The sequence below is a fragment of the Catharus ustulatus genome, chromosome 17, assembly GCF_009819885.2.
Source record: "Catharus ustulatus isolate bCatUst1 chromosome 17, bCatUst1.pri.v2, whole genome shotgun sequence".
NCBI lineage: Eukaryota > Metazoa > Chordata > Aves > Passeriformes > Turdidae > Catharus > Catharus ustulatus.
Genome location: NC_046237.1, coordinates 1,252,435 through 1,280,405, shown reverse-complemented (window position 1 = coordinate 1,280,405; position 27,971 = coordinate 1,252,435). Strand labels below are relative to the sequence as shown.

Here is a 27,971-nt window from a genome sequence, read left to right as displayed (position 1 = left end):
CCTCATCTCAGAGCAGAGAACTGACTTCACTTCAGGAACACGCTCAGCCCAGCTCGGATCCCTCTGAGCACCTCCAAACACTTACTGAGGAGGCGAGCAACAGGGGTTCCCTCTGTCCGGGCAGCACTGCTTGAAGATGGTTTAAAGGACATTTTATTTTTTTCCTTTTTTTTCAATTTTTTTTTTTTTTTCGCTATAGAATTTTTTTTTTTTTTTTTAAATTCCTGATGCAGCGAGAAACTGCCTGCAGGCTGGTACACTACCACCACATCATGAGGTCTATGGATCAAGGTAGGTGTGAGTGCTGCCTGTCCGGGTGCTGTGTGCGTGTCCCTGTGTCCCTCCCCTCCCGGGGCTCGGCGGGTCCCCCCGGGCCGGGCTCGGGCCCTTGTCCCCAGCCCTGGGCAGGCGGGGGCGGGCAGGAGGGGTCACTGGAGGGGCCGTGGGGCAGGGAAAGGGCCAGAGGGGCCTGGGGCAGGGACCGGGCCAGAGGGGCCTGGGGCAGGGACCGGGCTGCCTTCAGCTTTGGGGAGGTTTGGTTTGAAGCGATCCGCCACGGCGGTACGGATCCGTCTGGAGCAGCCTCCTTTAAAGTGCAGCCAGGGGAACTCTCCTGTTCCAAGGCATCACCCCAGCAGTCTCTCTGACTAACCCGGCCCTTAACCCTTGCTCCGCCTGCGCCTCGGGGGCTCGGGGCTCCGCCGAGCTGCGGCAGCGCTGCCCGGGGCTCGGTGCGGGGGTGTCCGGGATGTTCGGGGTGCCCGGGGATGTTCGGGGTGCCCGGGGATGTTCGGGGTGCCCGGGGATGTTCGGGGTGCCCGGGTGCGGTCCGGGCCGTGCTGCGGGGCGGGGGTCGGGGCTGGGGGCGGCGTGCGGGGCTGCGGGGAGGAGGTAAGAGTTAAGGGTGGCGAGAGGAGGAGCCAGCCCCGCTGTCAGTGCCGTGCCCGGGGACAGGGGCAGCCTTCCGGGGATGCTGCGGCTCCCTCGGGCATCCTCCGAGCTGGCCAGCCGGGGAATCGGGCTCGCACGGAGCGGGGCACCGGGCACCTCTCGGGGCGATGCAGGCTCGGGCACGGCCGTGCGGGGCTCTGCGGGGCCGGCCGGAGGATGCTCGGGGAGAGGGAAAGCGCTCGCTGCCCGCAGCCCCGCTCCTGCATCGCGCCTGAGGAGCGGCGAGCTCGGCTGGGACAGCGCTGCCAGTGCGGGGACAAGGGACAGGAGGGACAGGAGGGACAAGAGGGGCAGCAGGGGCAGAGGGACAGGAGGGACAGGAGGGACAGGAGGGGCAGGAGGGACAGGAGGGACAGGAGGGACAGGAGGGGCAGCAGGGGCAGGAGGGGCAGGAGGAGCAGAAGGGACAGGAGGGACAGGAGGAGTAGAACGGACAGGAGGGACAGCAGGGACAGGAGGGACAGAACGGACAGGAGGGACAGGAGGGACAGGAGGGGCAGAGAACGGACAGGAGGGACAGAACGAGCAGGAGGAGCAGGAGGGACAGGAGGGACAGAACGGACAGGAGGGACAGGAGGAGCAGGAGGGACAGGAGGGACAGAACGGACAGGAGGGACAGGAGGCACAGGAGGAGTAGAACGGACAGGAGGAGCAGCAGGGACAGGAGGCACAGGAGGAGCAGAACGGACAGGAGGAGCAGCAGGGACAGGAGGGACAGAACGGACAGGAGGGACAGGAGGGGCAGAGAACGGAAGAGAACGGACAGGAGGGACAGAACGAGCAGGAGGGACAGGAGGGACAGGAGGCACAGGAGGAGCAGAACGGACAGGAGGAGCAGCAGGGACAGCAGGGACAGGAGGGAAGCGCTCCTCCATCCGGCCGCTCCATCCCCGATCCCGCCCGCGCTGGCAGCGCCCTCGGCCGCTGAGTCAGAGCCGGGCCGGAGCGGAGCGGGCTCCGGGGGACGCGGCTCGGCTGCCTTGGAGGGGCCTGGAGAGCGGCTGTTTGTTTGCTGCTGCGGAGAGAGCTCCCCGGGCACCTGCCAAAACACACTCGTTAACACCTACACCCAGAGGGGATCATCCGAGAGCTCCGAGTCTCGCACAAGCCAATGGAAAGGCTCTGGAGTGGCTTTATACCGCCTTAGGATCAGACCATTGCCCTGCCTCGTGTCTCCTCGGCTTTCTCCAGACAAAACTCCCTCTCTCTGAGCGCTCCAGCTGCTCTTAGTCACTCTCACAACAGCCGTGGGAAGTTATTTTGCTGCGAGCAGCAAAGGGAACGCGGAGGTTTCGTGTGCTGTCAGTGATCTCACCTGCTGCAGGACAGGGACAGCAGGGCATCAAAGCTCAGGGACAGCAGAGTATCAAAGCTCAGGGACAGCAGGGCATCAGAGCTCAGGGACAGCAGGGCATCAAAAACTCAGGGACACCAGGGCATCAAAGCTCAGGGACAGCAGGGCATCAGAGCTCAGGACAGCAGGGCATCAAAACTCAGGGACAGCAGGGCATCAAAGCTCAGGGCAGCAGGGCATCAGAGCTCAGGACAGCAGGGCATCAGAGCTCAGGGACAGCAGGGCATCAAAGCTCAGGGACAGCAGGGCATCAGAGCTCAGGACAGCAGGGCATCAAAACTCAGGACAGCAGGGCATCAAAGCTCAGGGACAGCAGGGCATCAAAGCTCAGGACAGCAGGGCATCAAAACTCAGGGACAGCAGGGCATCAAAGCTCAGGGACAGCAGGGCATCAGAGCTCAGGACAGCAGGGCATCAAAGCTCAGGGACAGCAGGGCATCAAAACTCAGGGCAGCAGGGCATCAGAGCTCAGGACAGCAGGGCATCAAACTCAGGGCAGCAGGGCATCAGAGCTCAGGACAGCAGGGCATCAAAACTCAGGGCAGCACCGGGGGCAGCACCACAGCCCCTCCCTGTGCCGGGCAGCTCTGCTTTCCCCAGAGCCCTGCAGCCACAACCCAGAATGAAAAGCACTAATTTATTTCTTTTATTTCCAGATGGAATATTTGGGAGTAGCCAGTGGAGCACTGCAATCAGTTGCACGACAGAGCCTTGAGGGGCTCCAGAAAGAAAATGCTCCTGGGCCCCAGAAAATGCTCCTGGGCCCCAGAAAATGCTCCTGGGCCCCAGAGTGTATTTTTGCCTTATGCAAATGTTGCTCCTGTCAGTGCTGCAGGGCTGATCGGAGCAGTCTCTGCCCCCGACTTGCCTTTGTGCCACAAGGCTGCTCCCAACATTTCCACAAGGAAAAAGCAGCACGAAGCTGCAAGGGGTTAATAACACATGGCACTTTTGGGATCTGCCTTCGGGAGGATTCCTGCACCCACAACAAAGTGTTAGAGTCTTACTAATGCAGGGTGTGTAAATGATGATGTGCTAATAATTTTAAGCCCTTATCCCCTTTTATGATTGGAGCAGGCTCAGGATGAGGAATGAAGGCTCTGCACAAACACCCTGCCAGAAAAAGCTGCTTCGGTGCCTTTGCTCCCCGAGCTGGGCTTCAGCAAGTCTCAGCCAGGGCAGAGATCTGTCCCATGTGTCCCCAGGTCCCTGTGGCACCCTGGGGTCCCACAGCTGTTAATTCTCTGTCCCTTGGCCTTTGTCTGCTGTGGGACACCAGCTGCAGTCAGCAAATGATTCCAGAGTCTTTCGTGCGGGGCAGGAATCACATTCACAGATGGGACGCTGACAGAACTGGAGCACTCTTTTATAATATTCCAATAGATATTCTAAGTGAAATTTCATCACTCATTTCTTAAAAAATAGCCAAGGATAATAATATCTTAGAACTTCTTTTCCACTACTGGCCTAATCTATTTTTTTTAAAAACTATGATATGTGCATTCCTTTGGTTTGCCCAGCAGACTTCAGAACTTAATGGGAACGTGGAGATATGAGCAATTTTTCCATTGTCCTTCCTTGCCAAACCACTTTAAGCTTGAAATTGGGGGGTAATATCTGTGACTCAACCTGACCCCAAAATTGAATAGTGTGTGTGCCTGTGCCTCTCAAAGGAACTACCAGATATTTCTTCCTTCTCTCTCCCTCCTTTTTTTTCTCTAATAACACTCCCCACACTCCAGACCAAGCAAGCAGTCACTCACAGTCTGAGCTCATTTTAAAGAGCTTGGATTAAGTCCATGTGCAAGTTTTAGTTGCCTGTTAAATTTCTAATGCCTGCCACATACACCATTAGAACACTTAGATTTTTAAGACAGCATTGACTCATATTTTCTTTGGGTTTTAGCAACTAAATAGACATGCAGCTTTCTTAATCCACTTTTCTCTACCTCTTTTTCTTTTAAAAAGTTTAATGTAGGTATTGCAGTATTAGTGATCCAGAGTAAGTAATGTGTCATGTGGGACAAATAATAATTAGCAGAGATATTTCTGAGATGAAATAAAATTTCCTCATCTCGAAGCATCCTCTGATCCCTTGCATTAGTGAAGTTATTGGTGCAGGGAATACAGGGGGGCAGTAGAAGTAGAAACTGAAAATAGTGAATGAGAAGTTGCACAGGCAGTGCATTTAAACACTGAGCAATACGTTAAGGACTCTAACTCACAGTTTTTATTACACTAGAAGAGCTCTTTTTAGCTTTGTTTTTGGATTCCCCGTCCCTCAGTGCCTAGGTAGTCCAGTATTCACATTCCTCTAAAGTTTTATTAAAGTACAGCCCTGCCAAAGGCCAGCACGGATCCAAGTATGTGGAAAAGGACTCCTTCCATCCTGCAGTTCCCTGAAATGGCAGCACAGTGTATTTCCAGTTCTGCTCTGTGTGGAGCCTGCTGCAAGCATACGTGGCTGCAATTTTTGTTAATGCTGCCAAGGACAGGCTTTGCTGCAGTCCTTGAAACACCTTTTTGGCTCATGAAAACAGCTTTAGAGAAAAAAACCCCGCAGTTAGTGCTGACTCCCAGATGTCAGGGTGGGTGCTGAGAGCCCAGGCAGAGCTGGGACCAATCTCCATGATCCTGGACACAGCAGAAATGCATGGAGGATCCCTGCAGAAAGGAAGGGTCTGATGTGAGAAAGACTGAGATTTAGGAAAACCAGTATTTCTGGTTTTGGACAGTCTATCCCAGCCTTTCACTCCAACCCTCATAGAAATCAAGCTTTGGGAAGTGTCTGTCACATTGTTTGGGTTTTGTTCTTTGATTTGGGTGATGTTCCTGAGTGTATATTACTGGGCTGAAGAGCCCACAGCCTGTTGAAGTCTAGGAGCTTCCCTGCCTTTCCTTCACCACTAATTATTAATGACAGGCTGTGGGCAGTATTTGTCAGTTATGTAGTTATTAACAGCTCAAACTTAAACAATTTATAATGTTTTATTTTCATTGTGGGCTCAAGAGCCTGTTTTGGGTCTAAACTAAACTCCACTCAGCTCCAAAAACTACAGCTGTCACTTGAGCTGAATTCTGCAGCTGCCTGCACCTACCAGTGGCTTCTTGCCCCTCTAATATCGGTATTTTGTGCATTTGTAATATTCCTGCTATAAATAACAAACAAGTAGGCTCAAACCCAGCCCACAGAGAGTTCAAACTCCCATCTCTGTGCACTCAGAGCTTGTCAGACTGGTTCCTGTAGGTTCTGAGCAGGGATTGTATGGGGCTGGTGTCCTCATGTGCCCTGAGAGCTGCAGGGGGAGCAGCAGGGACACACTGCACTACAGCCCGCTGCCTCCTGCTCCCTGACATCTGTCAAGCTGTCTGCTGGGCAGAAAACCTTGAATCCTATAAGCTGAGCTAATTCCTGCGTTTCTCTAACACTTTTCTCATTGCTGTCTTGTCACCCTCATTCCTGGCCAGAGTCAGAATTGATGATTACGTGTTTGATGAAACTCCTCTGCATGACACGGTCCTCTTGGAAAGCAAAAGGTACATTTTCCATCTGTGCAGTACTACTAATCCTAGGAGTAGCTGAGGATAAGTCTGAAACTTCACATGCCTAATGGATTGCAGGCAAGCTGGGAAGTAAAGGATGGGATAGAGCTTGAGCAGAAGTCAGGGTTGTCTCCCCATGCCCTCCTGCCAATCACCTCTACCTCACTTTAAAAGCCCAGTGTTTTTATTTGTGCTCTTTCTTTCTGTGGCTAATACAATCGATGCTCTCCCATCGTGCTCCCTGTGGTGTTAGCTGTGAGGATGGCAGCTCTCTTCATTGCTAAGCCAAGATCAGCGAGTGTGTTTCATTTTTCTAATGAATTTCAAGTAGAATAGCCAATGATAAAAGGTCAGTGCTCAACAAACAGTGAGGATCACTGGACAACAGATAGAAACAATCCAATTTAATAGGTGTTTAAACAATTCAGAACAAATCAGGAGAGAGCAGCCCAGGTTCCCCAAGGGGCTGGCAGGATCTGTGAATACCTCAGTGAACATTGTGTCTGCAGGCTCACCTGCCCTGTCTGACAGCCACTTTCCCTATTCCCTGGCACCTTCCAGTAACAAATTAGTGCCACAAGGGCTGATTGCAGTGTGACTGTTTGGCTGCTCCCCGAGTGCCCTTTCAGCCCCAGCCCTGTGTGGTGTTTCGGCTCACCCAGAGCTGCAGGGGGATCAGCCAGTGCTGGTCAGAAACTCAGTGAAGAACCTGACTGCAAACTGCAGGGAAGGTCTGAGTTCTTGTCCTCTGGACGAGCAAAGGATGGAGCAGAAGGGTGTGATGAGAAGGCAATTTGTCATTACTTGGCTGGACACATTAATGAGAAAGGCAGTAAGTTTTAGCACAACTGCAGAGATTCTGGTTCATGTGTGCTTCAAAACAGACTTTCTGTGACCTTAGACAAGTAACGCAGGGTTGGATTTATCTTGCAGTTAATGCTGCCATGCTGACAGGCTTAGCAAATAAAAACAAGCTGAAGTAAACACCAAAATACTTCTTTAATGATCTTGGTCCCTCTGCCCTTGCCTCCCTGCCCTGTCCACAGACTAGGAGCATTTTTCAAACTCACAGACCTGATGACAGCCATGTGCACACCCATGAAGGGCAGCACACAGAGAGGGAACAGCGCTGTGAGCACAGAGCCCTGCACACACAAACCCAGGGTCCCCAGTTCCCGGCGGGTTCAGCCCCATCCCAAGGGCAGGAGGCTGTGGAGACAGTGACCAGCACCCCAACAGGGCCAGGCCAAGGTTGGATGAGAGGAGTCAGTGTGGGGGTGGCTGGGGGCACCTGGGCAAGCTGGCAGCACCCGGCTGTGGCCAGCAGGGAACGCGGCAGTGCCCATCCTCTGCAAAACACAGCTTGTGAGCGGGGCAGGACGAGAACAGAGCCTTGTGCACCACGGCCCCGCTGCCTCTTAAGCTGCTCCGGCTGTGACAGGCTGTCCTGAGCTTACAGACAGCCGACAGCTGCCGCAGCTGCCCTGGTGCACATGGTGCGGGATGTGCGAAGCCTGGAGAAGGCAAGGGCAGGGAGAGGCGGCGACCCTGGAACCTCCGCGGAGAGCGGCTGCGGCAGCACAGCCCGGCACGGCTAACGGGGGGGGACAGCACGGGGAGGCTGCCCAGAGGGCAGGGAGAGACTCGGGAAAAGGGCAGGAGATGCTCGGGCAAAGGACAGGGAGATGCTCGAGCAAAGAGCAGGAGAAGCTCGCCCAAAGGGCAGGAGATGCTCACCCAGAGGGCAGGAGATGCTCGCCCAAAGGACAGGGAGAGACCCGGGCAAAGGACAGAGATGCTCGCCCAGAGGACAGGGAGATGCTCGCCCAAAGGACAGGAGATGCTCGCCCAAATGGCAGGAGATGCTCGCCCAAAGGACAGGAGATGCTCGCCCAAAGGACAGGGAGATGCTCGCCCAAATGGCAGGAGATGCTCGCCCGAAGGACAGGAGATGCTCGCCGAAAGGACGGGAGATGCTCGCCCAAAGGACAGGAGATGCTCGCCCAAAGGACAGGAGATGCTCGCCCAAAGAGCAGGAGATGCTCGCCCAAAGGAGAGGAGATGCTCGCCCAAAGGGCAGGAGATGCTCGCCCAAAGGGCAGGAGATGCTCGCCCAAAAAGCAGGAGATGCTCGCCCAAAGGACAGGAGATGCTCGCCCAAAGGGCAGGAGATGCTCGCCCAAAGGCCCCCGTTCCTGGGGGTTCCCGAGCCGGGGCAGCCCGCGGTCCCCGCCGTTCCCAGCCCGGGTGCGGTGCTGCCGGGCCGGTGCCGGCTCCTCCCCGGGGGCGGCCCCGGCGCAGGTGGCTGCGAGGAGCAGGAAGCTGCCCCGCTGCCGCCCGTGCCGAGCCGAGCCGAGCCGTGCTTTGCCGTGCCCAGCCGTGCCCAGCCGTGCCGCCCGCGCTCGCCGTCGGGGCTCCGTGCCCTCCGCAGCCCCCGAGCCAGGGCGTTTGTCTCTCGGAGTTCCCCGCTCCATCCCCGCCCGGCTCTCGCTCCGGAGGCACCGCGGGGTCGCGGCCGCGGCTCTCGGGGCTCGCTCGCCCCCCGGGCCGCAATGAGCGCGGCGGGCCCCGGGCCCGGCCCCGAGCCCGGCCCGCACGATGGGGACCCCGGGCCCGGCCCCGGCACGGCCCGGCCCGGCAGCCCGCAGGAGGAGTTCGACTTCTCCGTCCTCTTCGACTACGACTACCTGAAGCCGATCGAAGGTTGGTGAGGAGCCCCCGGCAGCTCCTCGGGGCTGGTGCTCGCCCGGGGCTGGTGGCCGTGCCCCTGGATCGGGACATCGCTGCTGTCCCCAGAGCCGTGCAGCCAGCCGCGGGGAGCTGTGGCAGGGCTCGGCAGCATCCCGGCACGGCTGGGCGAGCTGCGGGCTCCGAGCGCTGGGGCGTGCAGCCCCGGGAGCGCCGAGCCCGGCAGGGCTGGCACAGCTGGCTGGGCACAGCTGGCTCCAGCCCGGCGACAAGCACCGCCGCTGGAGTTGAATTTGAGGAAAAAAAGAAAGATTTGCGGGCTGTTCTGCTTTTCTGGGCTTGTGCTGTGATACTGTAAAGTGCGGTGGCAAGTGTTGCCTGGCTTTCCAAATGGTGATTCTGGCTGTTGATGGCACTGAACAGGGATACTTCCCTTGAAATATAGATTTGTGTAAGCCAGGCAAAGCCAGAAGAGAGGACCCGGAGGAATGATTTGTTGGGATGTTGTCTCTAAGATACGTTGGTTTGATTCTGCACAGTGAGAGTGGTGTTTCCCTGGGGCATCCAGAGATGTGCTCCTCTAAGGGACGAGACCTTTGAGGCTGAATCGTGGTGTCATTAGTGAAATGGAGAGTTGTTGCTGAGTTTTATTCTTGTCATTAGTGAAATGGAGAGTTGTTGCTGAGTTTTATTCTTGTCATTAGTGAAATGCAGAGTTGTTGCTGAGTTTTATTCTCTCTGTCGTTGTTTAAGTGCACCAGTATCGAAGGTGACTGGGGATGGTTCATACCATGATGGACAAAGATGAATTTTCTTTCAAGCTTTCATGTAGATCAAAACGTGCTACAGTAAATCCACGGTGGGGAGGGGTTTATGGTTTTAATGAAAATACATGGAATGTCAGTGAAAGCTTCAGATGCTGCTGTGTTCACATCTTTGCAGTAGACAGAGCTGCTGTGAAACCTTAAGTGGGAACTTCGACAGAATATAATTGTACATAGGTGGGGGGTAGAAAGTTTAATCTTCAAACCACATAAATGCAGAGCAGTGTGTGCTTGTTGTAGAAGTAACTTCCTTCTCGAGCCTGCTTTCTTCACTTTTGAATGACTGGAAACCATAATTAGTAGTAATTTTGTTCCAAAGATGGAAATCATTAGCATTAAAAAAAAAATTATCCCAACCATATACATGAGCATTGTAATCTGGAGAACATTCTCCCTGGCTTTGAAAAGGCACAACTCCAGTCTGTAAGCAATCCAGGATACATCCGCAACCTTTAATGTACAAAAGATTAAAGTGTGTTTACACAGAGCAGAAAATGCTCAAACTCTGAGCGAGGGCTTTATGCACGTGCTGCTGGTCACTGCTGCTCATTGTTCGTGTGCACTGCTGGCCTCATCTGAACTGCACTTGGGCAAACAAGCCCTGTGCACACGAGGACTCAAAGTGGAACCAAAACCAAAGCAGTGGGACCCAGCACTTCAGGCTGGTTCCTGCATTTTGAGTCCTCCCAGCCTGGTCTGCTCCACCCACTGCTCATGACAAGTCCTAAAATAACTAATCTATGAGCACGTTAAAAGTAATTTTTTAAATTTAAAAAATACGGAAAAATGTAAATGTTAGGCTCTAGGAATGGATTGGGGTGAATGTTTATTCCTGATAAACAAATTTTTAAAAGGCTGGACTTTGGCAGTATCCTTCCAAGGCTGTGTTTTAAAAGTAGGACCTATATCAACTTGTTGTCATGGGGATGCCAGAAATATCCTTCCTGAAAGTGCTGGCATTCAGTGGGGCTTGTGCCTGGGCCAACAGGAACATGGACTGCTATAAAAGCAACAGGGAAAAGAAGGGTCAACAAAAATCCTGCAGTCAATATTATTAATATTGGATGTTCCTCTTGAAGCCAGCCATTTCCAAAAGCTTTTTACCTTTACTTGCCAGGCTTTAATTAGCAATCTTCTCAGGGTTTGCAAACAAACATCTGCTGAACTCGGGGGCCTGCCCAGATGAACAGGATTTGGGGAGTGTGGGCAAGGCACACTCAGCTTTCAGGTGGAAGCTGTGATTTCATTTGGCCATTGAGGATTCTTCTGTCCTTTAAACAAAGAAGTGTTGGATGCGTTCCCTGCAGAGCTCTGTGCAGGTGTTGGCAGTGCTATCCCAAATCTTAGTTCCAAACGTGCCAGGTGAGTTAATGAGCATTTCCAAATAAACTCCCACTCCTGGATACTCCCAGAGGAGTAAGTTCTGATAAGTGCTGTCTGTGCTCTTCCCTAACACCTGCTGTTGGCTTTGAGAGACAAAATTCTGCAATCCAGACCGTGCTGTGCTCCAGCAGCTCCCTTCAGGTTTGCTGGGCACTCAGTGTGTGATGATCTGCTGAGAGGAAAAGCTGCCACATCATTTTTAATGTTTGAGCTCAGCACTTCTGGGAGCTGATCCTCTGAGGGGTGTGCTGCAAATCCAAAAAAACCCCTGCATTTAAATAAGATTCCAGATGAAATCCTGCCCTGAGACAACAGGTAGAAATGCAGATGGGGAAGAGTAATTTTCTCTAGGCTCTTGCTGTAGCTGATTGGACTCAGCCTGCAGCTGGTGATAGGAATCTACAGGCTCTGTGTGTGTGCAGTGTAGAGAGGGGAGGCAGGGAGCATCCATAAATATTAATATTCCTCCAAATGCTTGTTTGTATGTAGACAGGCTCCCAGGGACATTGCCACGTCTTGTAGGTGTCAAGCCCTGAATAATTTGCCTCGTTCCTTTTTTTTCTTCTCCCAGATGCAAAGCTATTAAAAGGAAAAAAAACTGAAAGTGCATGCAGTTGGGTCCTGGGGCTGGCTCAGGAACACAGGAGGCAGTGTTCAGCTCTCCATAAAGAAACAAATATGCACATCTACCAGAGAATTCCAGATTTCACTCAGGAAACCAGCTCTCACTCGGAGCTTCCAAGCAGTTAGTGTAAATAACAGACAACTCAGCTTTTGAAAGATGCAAAGAAGCTCTGGACTGGCCCCTTCAAATGACAATAAGCAAGTTAATTGAAAAAGAAAATCGACTCTTTTATTTATGCAGATGAGGGACTCCAGTTAGATCCTGGGAGCTGCAGGCAGCGGATGTGAGGTCAAAACCCAACTTGTGCCCCTGGCCTGCACGGGGCTATCTTTAGCTTTTCCTAGAGGATGGTTTGGATAAACCCAGCACGGAATGCAGCTTTTATTCCCTAATTTCATGCTAATTGGCACGGTCCCATTTGGCTGAGTGGCTGCCTTTGAAGAAGCTGCCTTGTTTTAAAACAGAGCAGGGTGGCCCTCACCAAGCCACGTGTGCTCACCCTGCTGTGGCCCTGGGGAACCTGGGGAGCCTCTTCCTTTTCCTCTCTGCCATTCAGAGATGTGTGAAAAGGAGTTCAGAAATCGAGGGTCAAGTCCTTTGAAACTGAAATCTGATTTCTCTCCCCTATGATTCAGCTGTGGCTCAGTTCTTGGGGGCACTCCTGAGGGTCCCCATATGGGGAGGGTGCCTGGTTTCCAGAGGGTGCTGGAGCTGCCTTGGTGGTTATTTGCAGTGCAGGAGCACCCAGAGCCCTGCTGTGATAACAGAGGCAGTCCTGTGGGTAAAACCTGTGGGAAAAGGGACAATGAGAGCTGGCAGCTTGATCCCAGAGGGGCTGGGGGTCAGACTGCTGTAGGAAGAGGAGCTGAGTGGCACAGGGATGGCTGTTTGCTGACAGTCAGGCTGACTGAGAGCATGGGGAGATGCCAGAGCTGCCTGGGTGTGAAACTCGCTGTGTTTTAACCCCCTGTCACAGCAGAAGGATCTTTTGGTGCTGAATCAGAGGGTGAATCAGCAGTGAAACCTCAGGATGGGAAATCCTGAGTGCAGGGAGGGGGTGAGTGCTGGAGCAGCCCGTGCTGAGGAGCTGTCTGTGGGATGTCCATCAGAAAAGAGTGGAGAGGATGGTGGTGCTTTGCTGGAGTATCCCAGTCTGTGATCTGGGATGCAATATGCAGAAATGGATGAACTCTTGCAGGTGGCACAGCCTTGGGAGCAAAGCTCTGTCTCTGGGGCATCCGCACCGAGGTTTCAGTCAGTTCAGTGCTTGGGAAACAGCTTTGCTGGGCTGGTCCATCACACAGCTGCTCCCTTGGAAGGTTGCAGAGGGCTCTCCCTCCTTGGGGAGCCCAGCTGGAGGGAGGCAGGGCTGCTCCCCGCTGTGTGCCACATCCCCGGTGTGCAGAGGGCAGCAGGGTGAGCCTGGCCGTCCTGAGCTCCTGCAGCCCTACCCAGGCTCGGCAGCTCAGGGAGAACTTTGGGTGGTGCTGGGGCCGTGTGCCTGAGCCATTCCTGTGCCGCTGGGATCTGCGAGGGCAGAGGGGAAGCAGCTGAGCTGCTGCGAGCATCCTCTGCCCCTCGCGAAGGCAGGGCTTGATGTTATTACAGGAGCGAGCTGCTGCTGTTCCTCTCCTGGCTGCTGTCTCTGCCCTGCCCTTTCCTCCAGCAGATTCCTGACCCCAGGCTGGCCGGGAGCGGAGCAGCCAGTCCCCTCCTGCTGAAGCCAAAAAGCAGAATTCCTGCCGATTTCCATGGAAGAGGCGTGTATCTGTGGGAGCAGCACTTGCTGCTCCCCCTCGCCCCGCTGAGCTGAGCTCGCCTCGCAGCATCCCCGGCGTTGCCATGGGCACAGACCGCGACACCAGCGTGGGCAGCGGCGGCCGGGACAGTGATTTCATTGTGCCCCGCCGCTCTGCGGGGCCGGCAGAGCTCCCCGAAGCGCAGCCGGGCTCCTGACGGAGCCGAGCCGATGAGTCAGGGCTGCAGCCTCTCCCTGCACCGCAGGCTCAGCCCCGGGCATCGCCGCTGCTGCTCCGGGCAAACTGAGCCGGGCTTCAAACCGAGCTCTACTTCAAACCGAGCACGGCTCCAAACCCAAACCGGCATCAAACTGAGCCGGGCTTCAAACCGAGCTCTACTTCAAACCGAGCACGGCTTCAAACCCAGCCCGGCATCAAACCGAGCCCAGCTTCAAACCGAGCCCGGCTTCAAACCGAGCCCGGCTCCAAACCCAGCCTGGCATCAAACCGAGCCCGGTTTTAAACCGAGCCTGGCATCAAACTCAGCCCGACTTCAAACCGAGCCCGGCTTCAAACCGAGCCCGGCATCAAACCGAGCCCGGCTTCAAACCGAGCCCGGCTTCAAACCGAGCCCGGCATCAAACCGAGCCGGGCTTTAAACCGAGCCCGGCTTTAAAACGAGCCCGGCTTCAAACCGAGCCCTGCTTCAAACCGAGCCCGGCTCCAAACAGAGCCCGGCTTCAAACCGAGCCGGGCTTCAAACCCAACCTGGCATCAAACCGAGCCCGACTTCAAACCGAACCCGGCTTCAAACCCAAACCGAGCCCGGCTTCAAACCGAGCCCGGCTTCAAACCGAGCCGGGCTTTAAACCTAAACCGAGCCCGGCTCCAAACCGAGCCCGGCTCCAAACCGAGCCGGGCTTTAAACCAAACCCGGCTTCAAACCGAGCCCAGCTTCAAACCCAAACCGAGCCCGGCTTCAAACCCAAACCCAGCCTGGCATCAAACCCAGCCCGGCTCCAAACCCATCCCGGTTTCGCAGCCGTGCCCTCGGCCCCTTCTCTGTCGCTCTGCCATGGGGGGACAGTCAATATTGTTGCTGCACGGATGCTGTGGGTGTTTGCTCGGCCGGGGGCTGTGGCAGGGGCAGGCTGGGGCTCGCCGTGTGTGAACGCTGTTATTCATACCTGGAATATTCATACCTGGAATATTCATACCTGGGATATTCATAGCTGGAATTGCATCCCGCGGGAGGGGCAGTGCCGCGGTGAAAGTGCTCTCTGGAACATTGCAGGGATCAGCAAGGAAAGCAGCTCGTGTGATGCCCGGTTTTGGATGGGCTGTCGCTGGGGGCGAGGGGTGTGTTTGTTATTCAGCAGACTTTTAAAATGCCACGTGCACATACAAATTTTGTTTTTCCCGTATTCCTCAGCATGAACCTCTCCCCGCTGGCTTTGCTGCTCGGTGTGTTGAGTTTTGGTTCCGTGCCTGCTGTCTGTGCCTGGCACAGATAATTCAGTTTATGGTGTGGTGGGGCAGCTCTGGCTGAGTTTTGGTTCCGTGCCTGCTGTCTGTGCCTGGCACAGATAATTCAGGTTATGGTGTGTGGTGGGGCAGCTCTGGCTGAGTTTTGGTTCTGTGCCTGCTGTCTGGCACAGATAATTCAGTTTATGGTGTGGTGGGGCAGCTCTGGCTGCAGGGGTGCTGCCTGGGGAGCTGAAATGCTCACTGCCCCTTGGGGTGAAACTGTTCAGCCTGGAGAGGCTTTTCTGCTCCTGCTGGTCACGGCACAAATCCAGCCTGGCTCTGCTTGGTGCTGGTTTTGCTGGCTGGAATCGGGGGGATTCTCCCCGACACTGTCCCCAGAGCAGGGGCAGTGATGCTGAGTGTCAGGGGTGGCTGTGAGTGTCCTGGGGTGGTTGTGAGTGTTCTGTGAGTGTCCTGGGGTGGCTGTGAGTGTCCTGGAGTGGCTGTGAGTGTCCTGGAGTGGCTGTGAGTGTTCTGTGAGTGCCTTGGGGTGGCTGTGAGTGTCCTGGGGTGGCTGTGAGTGTCCTGGAGTGGCTGTGAGTGTTCTGTGAGTGCCTTGGGGTGGCTGTGAGTGTCCTGGGGTGGCTGTGAGTGTTCTGTGAGTGCCCTGGGGTGGCTCTGAGTGTCCTGGGGTGGCTGTGAGTGCCCGGGGATGGCTGTGAGTGTCCTGTGAGTGCCCTGGGGTGGCTGTGAGTGCCCGGGGATGGCTGTGGATGTCCTGGGATGGCTGTGATTGTCCTGGGGTGGCTGTGAGTGCCCTGGGGTGGCTGTGAGTGTTCTGTGACTGTCCTGGGGTGGCTGTGAGTGTCCTGGGGTGACTGTGAGTGTTCTGGGGTGGCTGTGAGTGCCCTGGGGTGGTTGTGAGTGTTCTGTGAGTGTCCTGGGGTGACTGTGAGTGTTCTGGGGTGGCTGTGAGTGCCCTGGGGTGGTTGTGAGTGTTCTGTGAGTGTCCTGGGGTGACTGTGAGTGTTCTGGGGTGGCTGTGAGTGCCCTGGGGTGGTTGTGAGTGTTCTGTGAGTGTCCTGGGGTGACTGTGAGTGTTCTGGGGTGGCTGTGAGTGCCCTGGGGTGGTTGTGAGTGTTCTGTGAGTGTCCTGGGGTGGCTGTGAGTGCCCTGGGGTGGCTCTGAGTGTTCTGGGGTGGCTGTGAGTGCCCAGGGATGGCTGTGACTGTCCTGGGATGGCTGTGAGTGCCCTGGGGTGGCTGTGAGTGCCCTGGGGTGGCTCTGAGTGTTCTGGGGTGGCTGTGAGTGACCTGGGGTGGCTGTGAGTGTCCTGTGAGTGCCCTGGGGTGGCTGTGAGTGCCCAGGGGTGGCTCTGAGTCTCGGGGGTGTGTTCCCCTGCTCGTCCCGCAGACTGACGGGTTCTGCTCAGAGGGAATCTCGGCAGCGATCTGGAGGCTCGATGTGTCAGACCTGAGTGATGGGGATGACACACTCGCTACTCCTGGGTGCCAAAGCTCTGAAATCAACGGCGCTAAAAATACGTTTGGCTCAGAGTTCAGTGACTCGTTGCTGTTTTCCTATCCCCAAAACAGCTGTGTGCTGGGATTAAAAGCCAGAGGGAACCTTGAGCATTGTGCAAGCTGGACTGTGCTGTGCACTCCCCTCCTGTCCCAGACATTCTGTGTGTTGGTTTGTTTGCTCGGCTCTTGGGGTTTCCCACTAAACACCAGCAGTTCCTAAAAATGAACAGAAACCCCCTGAAAATAAGTCCAAATCTCTCTGCTTGTTACCAGGAACTTCTGCTACTTTTGCAGAAAGCACAGTCAGCTCCTGCCTGGCTTTCTGTGTGATATTTTCTCATGGGAATTGCTGTCTCATGTCATGTAGGAGTTAGAGAAAATGCTGGAACAGTAATTTCAATATTTAAATGAAACCCTCTGCCTGTGACATGCACTGATCTGTACACAGAGCCAGCAGATAGTGTGAATTAACCCCAAATTGTGCAGCCGTTTCAGGTATTTCCTGCTGGATACACTTTAAAAACACATGCAAATCCTGGTAATGTTTTTCATGTTTTTGTGTGATGACAAATCCTCTCCATCCCCCAGGCTGGGCAGCTCCAGGAGCTGCTGTCCATGGCAATCCCTGCCCTGGCTCTGGGATGCCACTGCCACTCACACCCTGGGGTGTGGGACCAGGCTGGAGCTGGGCTCAGCAGTGCTGGCAATTCTGTGTTCCCTGGGAGCAGTTTGTAAAACGGGAATCTCTGAAAATTGAGGATTTTTGGTACCAGAAGAGAGAGGGTTCTACTGAACACTTACTTGTTATTGTGTATTTTATAATCCCTGTCTGAAAATGCTCCTGGGGCTGCAATTGGAATGTGATTGCCCTTTAACCACAGGGCTGGATTCTTTCTCCCTCTCTCTCTTCTCTAACAAATATTTGTGAATGTGTTTTGTGACTCACATGAAACCTGTCACCAAACTTGCTGTCATGATACAGAGCCAAGCAAATCACCACACAGAACTGCCTTTTCAATTTTAGAGTTTGAGCTCAGCTTTGACCTGCCTGGGTTTGGCTGTGTAAGGAAGGGGTTTCTCCCTCTCCAAAAACTGCTCCTCAACATTTGGTTTTATGCAGATGTGTTTGGAAGTGATTTTGTGATGTGCTGGTCTCGGTCCAGCTCCCAGTTGGCAAAATGTGGCCAAAGTCACCTGAGGTGTCACTAAGAGGTGTCCTTGGCAGGAGGTCAGCCCTGCTGTGGCCAGAGGGATGCTGACCTGCCCAGGGGATCCCTCAGGTGAGGCTCAGGCAGCAGGAGCCTGGCTGGAGGTGTTTGCAGTGCCTCTGTCCATGCTCACCTGCCCTGAGCCCTCGAGCTTCCCTGGCTCTTAACCCAGCACTTCTCACAAGCATTGACTGCACTTAAAAAGAGTGAAATAATAAGCTAATATCAGATCACAACCAGTTTATAAATATGCATTTTTTTAACCCATGATTGCTCAGCTTCTGTAACAATATTTACAGTCTTAAAGAGACCCTTCTTTTTCCAGAAGAACCGACTCCACATAAAACCACCAGCCCACCCTCTGGAGTTACATACGCTCATGATGTCTTGGACTGTGGCCTCAAGCCATGCCCCCTGCCTTTTCCTAGCCTTTCTGCAGACCCCATGGGCAGATATGGACAGCCAGATAGCATAGGGCCAACACCTACACACCCTGCCAACGCTGCAGGGGCCTCTGCTCCGAGCCCTAGGATTGAAATAACTCCATATCACGAACTGATTCACTCAGGGGGTCCCTTCCGCAGCAGAGACACAGATGTTCTGTTGGTAGAACAGTCCAACTCAGCCACCACTAGCCCGAGGGTTACCCTGCCCGTCCCTGGCTTTGAGGGCTACAGAGAACCACTGTGTCTGAGCCCAGCTAGTAGCGGCTCCTCTGCAAGTTTCATTTCAGAGACAAATGTATCTCCTTGCACCTCACCATGTGTTTCACCAAATAATGGTCCTAGTGATGACCTTTGTCCACAGTTTCAAAACATCCATACTCATTATTCTCCTAGAACCTCTCCAATAATGTCACCACGAACAAGCATCACGGAGGAAGCCTGCTTGGGACGCCACTCACCATCACCCTGTCCCAACTCAAGGTCTTCGTCGCCAGGTGCAAAAAGGAGGTACTCGAGCACGGGGCTCTACAGCAGCCAGCTGCCCCCCAGCTCTCCTGGGCGCTCCCGCAGCCCCTCTCCACAGCCCTCTCCCCGCCTGGCCCCGAGGGAAGACGGCTCTGCGGGCGCTTTCACGCCGCTGCCCAGCGCCGCCCTGCCCATGGATGCCATGAGCAGCCTCCCCGCCGATCCCTCCTGCGGCGTGCCCACGAAAATCTGGAAAACCAGCCCCGACCCCTCGTCCATGCCTTCCCACAAAAACAGCATCCCGTGCCACGTCTTTCAGACTGTTGACTTCCATGGGCCTTGTGAGCAGGAGGACAGGAGAAACTCGGCCCCAGAGTCCATTCTGTTGGTTCCTCCGTCCTGGACGAAGCAACTGGTGCCTGCAATACCAATCTGCAGGTATGAAATCCTTCTCCTGGCTGTTTTCCATGTTTGTTCGTGGTTTGGTGTCCTCTGTCATGGCTGGTGATCCCTAGGGAGTGTTTTATTGGGCAGGACCAGAGCTGAGTGCTCAGGGACTGCACTGGTTCATGGGGATTCTGAGGTTAAAAAGTCAGGGTTTTGCAAAACATCCCCAAAAAGGTTCACTGATAGCACAGTGCACCACAAATTCAAATTTCTAAATTATTTGTCTAAATAGCAGATTGAAACCTTTGACAAAAGGTGAACACTCTGGTGCTGTCCTGCTGCTCTTAAAGTGGTGAGATTGCTTTTGTAAAGTCACAAATTTCCATCAAGGATGAAAACATCTTAATTTATTTTTATTTAAATTTAAATAATGCCTGATTCAAAACAGAGCTCGCTGCTCCAGGTCACACTGAGTGTTTGGTGACCTCCAGTTTTCCTTTAGCCCAAATCTCAGGGCTCCACTGCCTGGCTCTGTGGCACCTGCCAGGACCCAGGGTGCCAAGTGAGTGACGGGGCTGGCAGTCCCTGCTGGCACCCAGCCAGTGCCATCCCGCTGGGCACCGGGGCTGTCCCCACACTGACGTTATCCCAGGGTGTTCCTGACCTGCAAACACAAACTGTGAGTGACAGAGCACGGGCTGTGACTTCCCTTGGCTCGTCAGACCGGTCCTGGCAGCAGCCACAGAGTCAGAGTGCTTTAAAATCCAGGGCAGGCTTTAGTTGTACACTGCAGTGTGTTCATTTCATGCCATAAACCCTTGTGTATTTTCAAAACAGGAAAATTAGTACCAGGTAAGAATATTTAGCATTTTATTGATGTGCATTTTAACATTTATGCAAATCATAACAATTGTTAATTTGCACAACTGTTAGGTAATGACAAAATGGAGTTAATATTTCACAACACGTACTCTGTGATCCAAGTTGGAGACACATAGCAGGAGCTAGATAAAGAGGGGATCTTTGAAAAAATGTAACTGCTAGAGCTATTTCTGTTTAAGAAGCAGAAATATCTCATTCTCCTCTGCAAGGAGATGGGCCCACAGAGATGGCCATGATCTCAGCAGAGATGTGAGCAGTGCAGCACAACCCACGGGAATTCCTGAATATTCCAGGAGGGGCCCTGGGAGGAAGGAGGGATGGGGGCTTTGAGGAACCACGTTCTCAGGACTGTCCCTGCTGTTGTGTCTCTCTGTGTGTCCCAGCTTGCCTGTGCAGTCTCTGCCCCCCCTGGAGTGGCCCCTGGCCAGCCAGTCTGGCTCGTACGAGCTGCGCATCGAGGTGCAGCCCAAGCCCCACCACCGCGCGCACTACGAGACCGAGGGCAGCCGCGGCGCCGTCAAGGCTCCCACCGGGGGACACCCCGTGGTCCAGGTAAGGCTCTGGGCATCTCCTCTAGCCAGAGTGGGGAAATTTCATCTCTGAATTGCTGCTGTGGGTTGGCTCTGAAAGAGGAGCACCCTCTGAGCTTTTGGAGCCATGGGGAAGTCCAGGACGTGGGGAAGGGTGGGTTGGATTGGCTTCTGAGAGCTCAGAAATGTGGGTGATGTGTTTGCTGCCTCTTCTGGGCTCTATAAACCTCATGTGATCCCCTGGGGGCAAGCTCACCTCTGAATTGCTTGCTGTGGGCTGTACCTGAAAGAGGAGCATCCTGTGAGCTTCTGGATGAGCTGAGCCGTGGGGAAGTCCAGGATGTGGGGAAGGGTGGTTTGGATTGGCTTCTGAGAGCTCAGAAATGTGGGTGATGTGTTTGCTGCCTTTTCTGGGCTCTACAAACCTCATGTGATCCCCTGGTGGACAAGCTCATCTCTGAATTGCTTGTGTGGGCTGTACCTGGAAGAGGAGCATCCCATGAGCTTTTGGAGCCATGGGGAAGTCCAGGACGTGGGGAAGGATGGTTTGGATTGGTTTCTGAAAGCTCAGAAATGTGGGTGATGTGTTTGCTGCCTCTTCTGGGCTCTATAAACCTCATGTGATCCCCTGGTGGACAAGCTCATCTCTGAATTGCTTGCTGTGGACTGTCCCTGGAAGAGGAGCATCCCGTGAGGTTTTGGATGAGCTGAGCCATGGGGAAGTCCTGGATTTGGGGAAGGGTGGTTTGGATTGGCTTCTGAGAGCTCAGAAATGTGGGTGATGTGTTTGCTGCCTTTTCTGGGCTCTATAAACCTCATGTGATCCCCTGGTGGACAAGCTCATCTCTGAATTGCTTGTGTGGGCTGTACCTGGAAGAGGAGCATCCTCTGAGCTTTTGGAGCCATGGGGAAGTCCAGGATTTGGGGAAGGGTGGTTTGGATTGGCTTCTGAGAGCTCAGAAATGTGGGTGATGTGTTTGCTGCCTTTTCTGGGCCCTCCAAACCTCGTGTCATGACTGTCATAAGGTGCCTGGGAAGTCACTGGTGAAACAAGTGAGCAAAATTGAGAGTGCCAGTGGTGGAGAGAACGAATTCGTCCCTCTGCTGACCTGAGAGGTGAATGAGCTGAACCCTTCTGTTTGGAGTGTGAACAGCTTTTCCTTCACCTTTCACAGGGGGTATGAAATACTGGCTGAGCAGCTGCAGTGTAGCTGAGAGGGGCACATCAGTCATTTCCCTCATTTCCCCTGTTTTCAGCCCGAGTTTCCTGAAGGAAAGCCAAAGGCAGGCTGGGCTGGGGCTGTGCTGTGTCAGGGCTGGAATGATGAGTGGGAGCTGAGCAGGGCAGCCACAGCTACAGCCTTCACTGAGCAGAGTTGGGCTGCATCCCACAGATGTTCCTGACACACTCAGGCCTTGCAGGAATCAGGAAAACATTAACATTTATGCGTAATTTCAAGCATGTGATCAATACCGCTAATTTCACTGGGCTGATTTGTGCTTAACTCCAAACATGCTCAATATTCCCCTGCAGGCTCACCCTCTTTTACAATCAAGCCATAAATTGGTAAATTAATGAATTTGTTTGCTTTGATGGAGCTGGACCTGCACGTATGGAGTGGGTATTTGAGTAGAGGGTGCAGGCTGATATCAGCCAGTCACACTGGCCATTCCTCAGCACTGCAGGGTTTTGGTTGGGCTCTGAGGAGCTCCTGTGGTGTGTTTGAAGCTGCCTAGGGGCAGGAATGGCACCAATCAGCACTTGTTCCTTTCTCAGTTTGCTTGCAACTGCAGTATCACTCACCCTCCCCAGGTATTCCTATCAACATTCCTGTTGCACTGAAGGAGTTTCTTGTGACATGCAAATAGAATTTGATTCCTTCCTGCAATCAATATCAATCAAAGAGGCATTTCTATTTTCTGTTGAAGACAGGAACAAGTATTGCTAGTTTTATCATAATTTGCCTTCAAGCTTTAGGATCTAAGGCTGTAAATTCAAATGTCCACTTCAGCTCCCCGAGCAGATGTGCCTCTGCACAGCTGTGCCTGCATCTGGGGAAAACATGGACAGTTTCTTTCTGAAGGTTTATTGTAAAGCTGGGAGTATTTGCTGAATTTGTGTTCACTTGAACATAACCAGGTTCATCTGGATGCCAAGCAATGAGATAGTTGCACCTGTCTGGTTTATGACATCTCAGACTGGGGGAGGCTAGTAAAATCCAAAGTTTTCATGTCAGAAGTTATTTGGCTTCAAGGAATCTTTTCTTTTTTTCTTCTCCTTCTTTTCCCCTCAGTGAAGTTTAACTTTTGTGTTCTTCTCAGATGCAAAGTATTTTTCTAAAATCCAATCTCTTTTGAAACTAATCTGATTTTAGAAAAGCTTTCCATTAACTCTCCACGTGTCTGATTACCCAGCTGAACCTGCTGGCAGAAGAGCTCTTGGCTGGTTTTTGCAGCACGCTGTTGGCCTGCAATATTTATTTTTTAGAAGTGCATTTTGCATGCAGATTTCTTCTTTGGGGTGCTCTGAAGCTACAGACCAGCAGGTCTCATATCCTCCAAGCCTTATCTTGTGGTTTATCTTTCTGATGCTGCTTCCTCTTCTTCACGTGTCAAGCCCCGAGGGTTTGTGCTCAGGGCTCTGCAGCAGCCGTGCACTCCAAGCATGGCAGGAGAAGAGTCTGGGTGGGCAGAGCCTCTGGGGAGCTGGACCACATGGGATGTTCCATGTGTGATTTCAGCACCAGGAGCACAGGCTCCCAGCTCAGGTGTTCGAGTCCCTCTTGGGAGGAACCCACAGCTTCTGGTGACAGCAGAGAAACTCAGGTTCTAGGGTGTGAGCTGGGTGTGAGCATCCCCTGGATGTCAGGGAGCTGAGAACAGCCAGGAATGCTCTGGAAGGACAAAGCTGAAGTTTCCATGTCCTTCCATCCTGCAGGTCACTGAGCCCACACAGGAGGGGAAGGCTTCCCAACTCTTTGTTCCCAAAGCTGCTGGTTTGTGCCAGCTGCTCCAGCCAGGGCTGAGGAGGAGCCTGTGCAGTGGGAAGGGCAGTGCCTGCTCCTGAGGATGGGGTTGGGATGGAGGTGCAGCCCAGACACAAACCTGGGCTGTAATGGCAAGGTTAAATCCACGACCCAATGTTTACCTTGGGTGCTACATCCAAATGTAGAGCAGGGCTGCAAACCCCAGTGCTCAGGTGAGGGCAGGGGCAGGCACAGGCACCCCCAAGCCCATCCAGCCCTGTGCCAGGCTCCTCCTCACCTCTGCTCTAGAGAAAGCATGGACGGAGAGGGGGCTCCTGTTCAGCACAGCCAGCCCAAAAATCCATTCCCCTGGGTTCTAACTTTAAAACTGTGGTGACTTTCACTGCCTCTTTTTATTTTTCTTGTTAAAAAGAAGCTGGAATGGCAGAGTTGTTAGTGGATGCTCACAGGAGCTGCTTTACAATAACAAACGTATGTTCCACTTTCCTTTTATATTTGAATTTTGCCGTCTGTGTTTTCTTGTGGTTTCGCAGTCAAAGGAGACATTGTTTCTCAGCCTGGGCTTCCCATGGGGCTCTGACTTTTAACTGTATGTGGACTTCCAACATTCAGCTAATTCATTGGTGTGTTAGTGAAAGCAGAGCCTTTGATGGAAACTCAACCCCAAATCCCAGCTCGCCGGGGAGATTCGCAGCTCTTCGCACGCGGGCTGCCCAAGGGTTGGCACCGAGGACACGTCCCAGAAGTTCATTTTATCCTTTTCCCCACCTCCCCCGAGGCCCTGTGCAGGGAATGGACCTGGCTGGTGCTGCACAACATCTCTGTGCCACCCTGGTGGCCGTCACCGTCCCTGCTCTGGGGCTGGGCTTTGGTCCCCAGCTCATGGGTGACAAACCCCTGCACCTCCTCACCTGATTTACCTGCAGGGCTTGTCTGCACAATGCCATCGTTGTAGGGGCCTCTTGAGCTGGAACTCTCCTCTGTGCTTTTATTTTCTGCTGCAGGGATTGATGTGCAGTGGCCCAATCAGAGATTTTAGCTGCATTTGGGAAATTCTCTTCAGGACCAACATGCCATCAAATGCAAGGGTGGGTCAGCAGCTCTCACCTGTGCTGCAAGCATGGCTGTAACTCTGAGAGAGAGGTGAATGAAAAAGCTCTCACTGAAACTTTAGAGCCTAATTCAGAATGCATTGCTTTTGATCCAGGAAGGAGTTTTGGCAGAGGTGAGGGGAAGCAGAGTGTACCAGCTGGTTTGAGGGGGATGCCTGTGCAGGTTTTGTGGGTTAGAAATACTCCTGAATGAGGCAGATGCTGGATTTTGTTCCTCTTTCCTCTAAGTTCTCACTGCAGGACTGTGCATGGGGGGCTCAGTGTGCTGTAAAGCACAGCTGGAATTCCCTGTGTGTCCTCAGATGTTGGCACTGCCAGCACAGAACTCACCCCACTCAGGGTGTGCTGGGGTATCTCAGCAGTTTCCCACAGGGTGGGCACACAGCCAGAGGGTTTCAGCATGAAAGAAACTGGGGAGGACAGACGTTCCTGAGCCATGCTATTTATTCTTTTAATCTTTTTCTCACAAAAACACTTTTGGCCAAGCTGTTTTCAAGATGTGGCTGACATCAGTGCCTTGTCCAGCGCCTGAGGTGGGTTCCTGTTCCCCAAAGCCACCTTGCACTAAGCCCTGGCAGAGAGCTCAGCTCTGGGGTTTGCTTCAGTGCTGTCAAATCGATCATTTGGGCTGGGATTCATCTCCAGGACGCTCTTGTGCTGCCACTCTTGCCCCTCGTCACCCTGGCTGCTGTCATGGTTGTGTCACACCTGGGTGCACAGGGGATGCTCCTGGGGAAGGATGAGCTGAGTGTGGCAGAGGAAGGGGAGGTTTTAGACAAGCCCTGCTTTGCCACCACTGCTCTGCTCCAGCTGGTTCCACAGTGCCTCTGACAGCTGGCAAGGGCCCAGCTTTGCTAACTGGTGCCAGATCCCCGTGCTGAGGAACTCCCCCAGTGTGATTCTGTCAAAATCATCCCATTTTCACCCTCTGATCTCCTCGTGGCACAGCGAGTTCTGTCGTGCTGGGGAGGTTTAGCTCTTGTCATGATGTGCATGGAAGTGCTTTAGTGGCACAGTTGGTTTTCTGAGCCAGCTGTGAAAATGAGATCTCCAAATCCTCCTCTGTACATTGCTCTGGACAGATGCATTGTGCCTCTTCTTTAAAACTGTCATCTGAGATAGTCAAAGCACCCTTAGAACAGGATCAGCTCTTCACAGGGGCAGGGGAACTGAAGGCCAGAGAGGAAACAACTTGCTGACCCTGTGCTGTGAGGTCAGTCAGGAGCAAACCCTGACTCTCCAGACCTGCACTAACCCCATCTGAAGGCAGAAATCCGCAGTAAGACACTGGGAGTCTGGTTGTCATTTGCTGCAAGGAACGCAGAGCAAGTGAGATTCAGCCCTTGGAATTTTGACAAAAACTGTCACCAAAATAAGAAACACTTAAAATTGAGTATCATAAAAAGTAATTTAGCAGAATCAGATTGTTCAAGGATTGTCTTCAAGAGCCTTTTAGACAGCTTGTGGTAGGGAGCAAAAGGAACCAAGGCAAAGATTTCCTTCTGGTTTGCGTTCTTTGCAGTGTCCCGAGTACATTAACTTGAACAAAAACATGTGAGAAGATTCAGCTTTGTTGCTCAATGTCAGCTCTAACTGGAGCAGGGCAGAGGAGCTGCTACATGATACAGTGGCTGTTCGAGGTCCTTTGTTAAATTCCTGGACAGTTATTGATATGCCACTCTCCCTGAGACAATGCAGTGACATTTTCCATCTCCGTACCAGCATTGTTGAGCAAAGACCTCCCCAAAAAAAATTCCTTGACATCGCTGCAGTCAGCAGCTATTAACGATGGGGATGAATGAGCAAACCCGAGGCTGCAGCAGGAAGGGGGGACAGAAATGGGGCTGTTGGCTCAGAACATCCTCTCAGAGGGTCAGAGGGGCACAGAGGGCAGGGCTGGGACAGGGGCAGTGCTGGGATGGGGACAGTGCTGGGACAGGGGCAGTGCTGGGATGGGCACAGGGCTGGGATGGGGACAGTGCTGGGATGGGGGCAGTGCTGGGACAGGGGCAGTGCTGGGATGGGCACAGGGCTGGGATGAGCACTGCTAAGAACAAAAAAAATGATGCCTTATTTATTTCCCACTAATCTCTCCTTTTCCTGCTAATAATGCCAATTCTGTTCTATAATGCTAATGCTAGTCTACATAAACCACAATAATATTTAAATTCAAGAAAGCATATCCCAGATTGAAAGCTCTAAATTCCAAAAGTTGCTCTGAGTTTCCCCTGTATAGATATGTTGTACCTGTAGGTGACCTAGAGAATCTTTAAAGAATTTGCCTGGCTTTCTGACTGCTGTTAATTTGTCCCTTGATTTTAGCACAATTAAGCAGTGTTTTGCAGAGATTTGCTCTTTGTGCAGCACAGCAAAGGTGAGCCTGTGTTTCACATCCCCCCAGCCAGCTGCTGGGGTGCAGGGTTTGGGATGTCTCAGCACTGGGTTTGGAATGGAATCAGAATGGTTGAGAAGGGAATGAACAACTCTGGCTTGAAGTGCTGTGTGTTGGGAGCTGGGCTCTCAGTCTGAGAGGAGTTTTGGAGCAGAGCAGCAGCAGAACAGTGCTCCCCATGGCTGATGTGTGCTCCCTGTGCCTGATGTGTGCTCCCCATGGCTGATGTGTGCTCCCCATGGCTGATGTGTGCTCCCTGTGCCTGATGTGTGCTCCCTGTGCCTGATGTGTGCTCCCTGTGCCTGATGTGTGCTCCCTGTGCCTGATGTGTGCTCCCCATGGCTGATGTGTGCTCCCCATGGCTGATGTGTGCTCCCTGTGCCTGGTGTGTGCTCCCCATGCCTGATGTGTGCTCCCCATGGCTGATGTGTGCTCCCTGTGCCTGATGTGTGCTCCCCATGGCTGATGTGTGCTCCCTGTGCCTGATGTGTGCTCCCCATGGCTGATGTGTGCTCCCTGTGCCTGATGTGTGCTCCCCATGGCTTGATGTGTGCTCCCTGTGCCTGATGTGTGCTCCCATGGCTGATGTGTGCTCCCCATCCCTGATGTGTGCTCCCCATCCCTGATGTGTGCTCCCCATGGCTGATGTGTGCTCCCTGTGCCTGATGTGTGCTCCCCATGGCTGTGTGTGCTCACCCATGGCTGATGTGTGCTCTCTGTGCCTGATGTGTGCTCCCTGTGCCTGATGTGTGCTCCCCATGGCTGATGTGTGCTCCCTGTGCCTGATGTGTGCTCCCCATGGCTGATGTGTGCTCCCTGTGCCTGATGTGTGTTCCCCATGGCTGATGTGTGCTCTCTGTGCCTGATGTGTGCTCCCTGTGCCTGATGTGTGCTCCCTGTGCCTGATGTGTGCTCCCTGTGCCTGATGTGTGCTCCCCATGTGTGCTCCCCATGGCTGCAGTGCCAGCCCCATCCCAGGCTGGTGTTGGGTGTGGAACTGAACAAACCCAGCAGCTGAGGGCACATCTGCTCATTTTTTGCATGCAGAATTCCACAGGTGCCTTCCTGCAATGACATCAAATCCCCCCCTTTCCCAAATTTGACTGGTATTGATCCAGGGATGGAGTGCAGGATGGATTTGCTTTCTGCAGAGGTGGGATGATGCTTTCAATCGTGCCACACATTTCCATTTTGTTCAGGAACCCAATCATAGCAGCAAACCAAACAAGAAAAGTCTCCTTGTTTTCTGAATGATGTTATTTGTTTATCTGCCAAAGTGCTTTGCATTTCCTCGGGTCACAGACCAGCCCATGTCTGGCTGTGTTAATATTGTAAGAGTTAGGCAAAAGCAAAGTTTAAGAAAAATCTTTCAACTGAAAGAAATAGGATCTTAAAGTCCCAAAATAGAGTATGGAAAGGTACACATCATGTCTGGCTTCTCTTTCCCCTTGTGGCAAATGTGACT

The 27,971-nt window shown here is 53.3% G+C and overlaps 1 protein-coding gene across 3 annotated transcripts in view; it reads left to right on the top strand.

The window, feature by feature from the left end:
• The first annotated feature begins 239 nt into the window (after nucleotides 1-239).
• LOC117004514 (nuclear factor of activated T-cells, cytoplasmic 2-like) overlaps nucleotides 240-27,971 on the top strand; it is an 87,847-nt gene continuing 60,115 nt past the window's right edge. For 2 of the 3 annotated variants that reach the window (XM_033075303.1, XM_033075304.1), the window contains exons 1-3: nucleotides 8,401-8,551; nucleotides 17,631-18,654; nucleotides 19,869-20,037. In XM_033075303.1, coding sequence (XP_032931194.1) covers nucleotides 8,401-8,551; nucleotides 17,631-18,654; nucleotides 19,869-20,037 — 1,344 coding nt within the window. Of the gene's footprint in view, nucleotides 292-8,400; nucleotides 8,552-17,630; nucleotides 18,655-19,868; nucleotides 20,038-27,971 lie in introns of those variants that run through there. The other variant, XM_033075305.1, reaches the window with a different exon arrangement.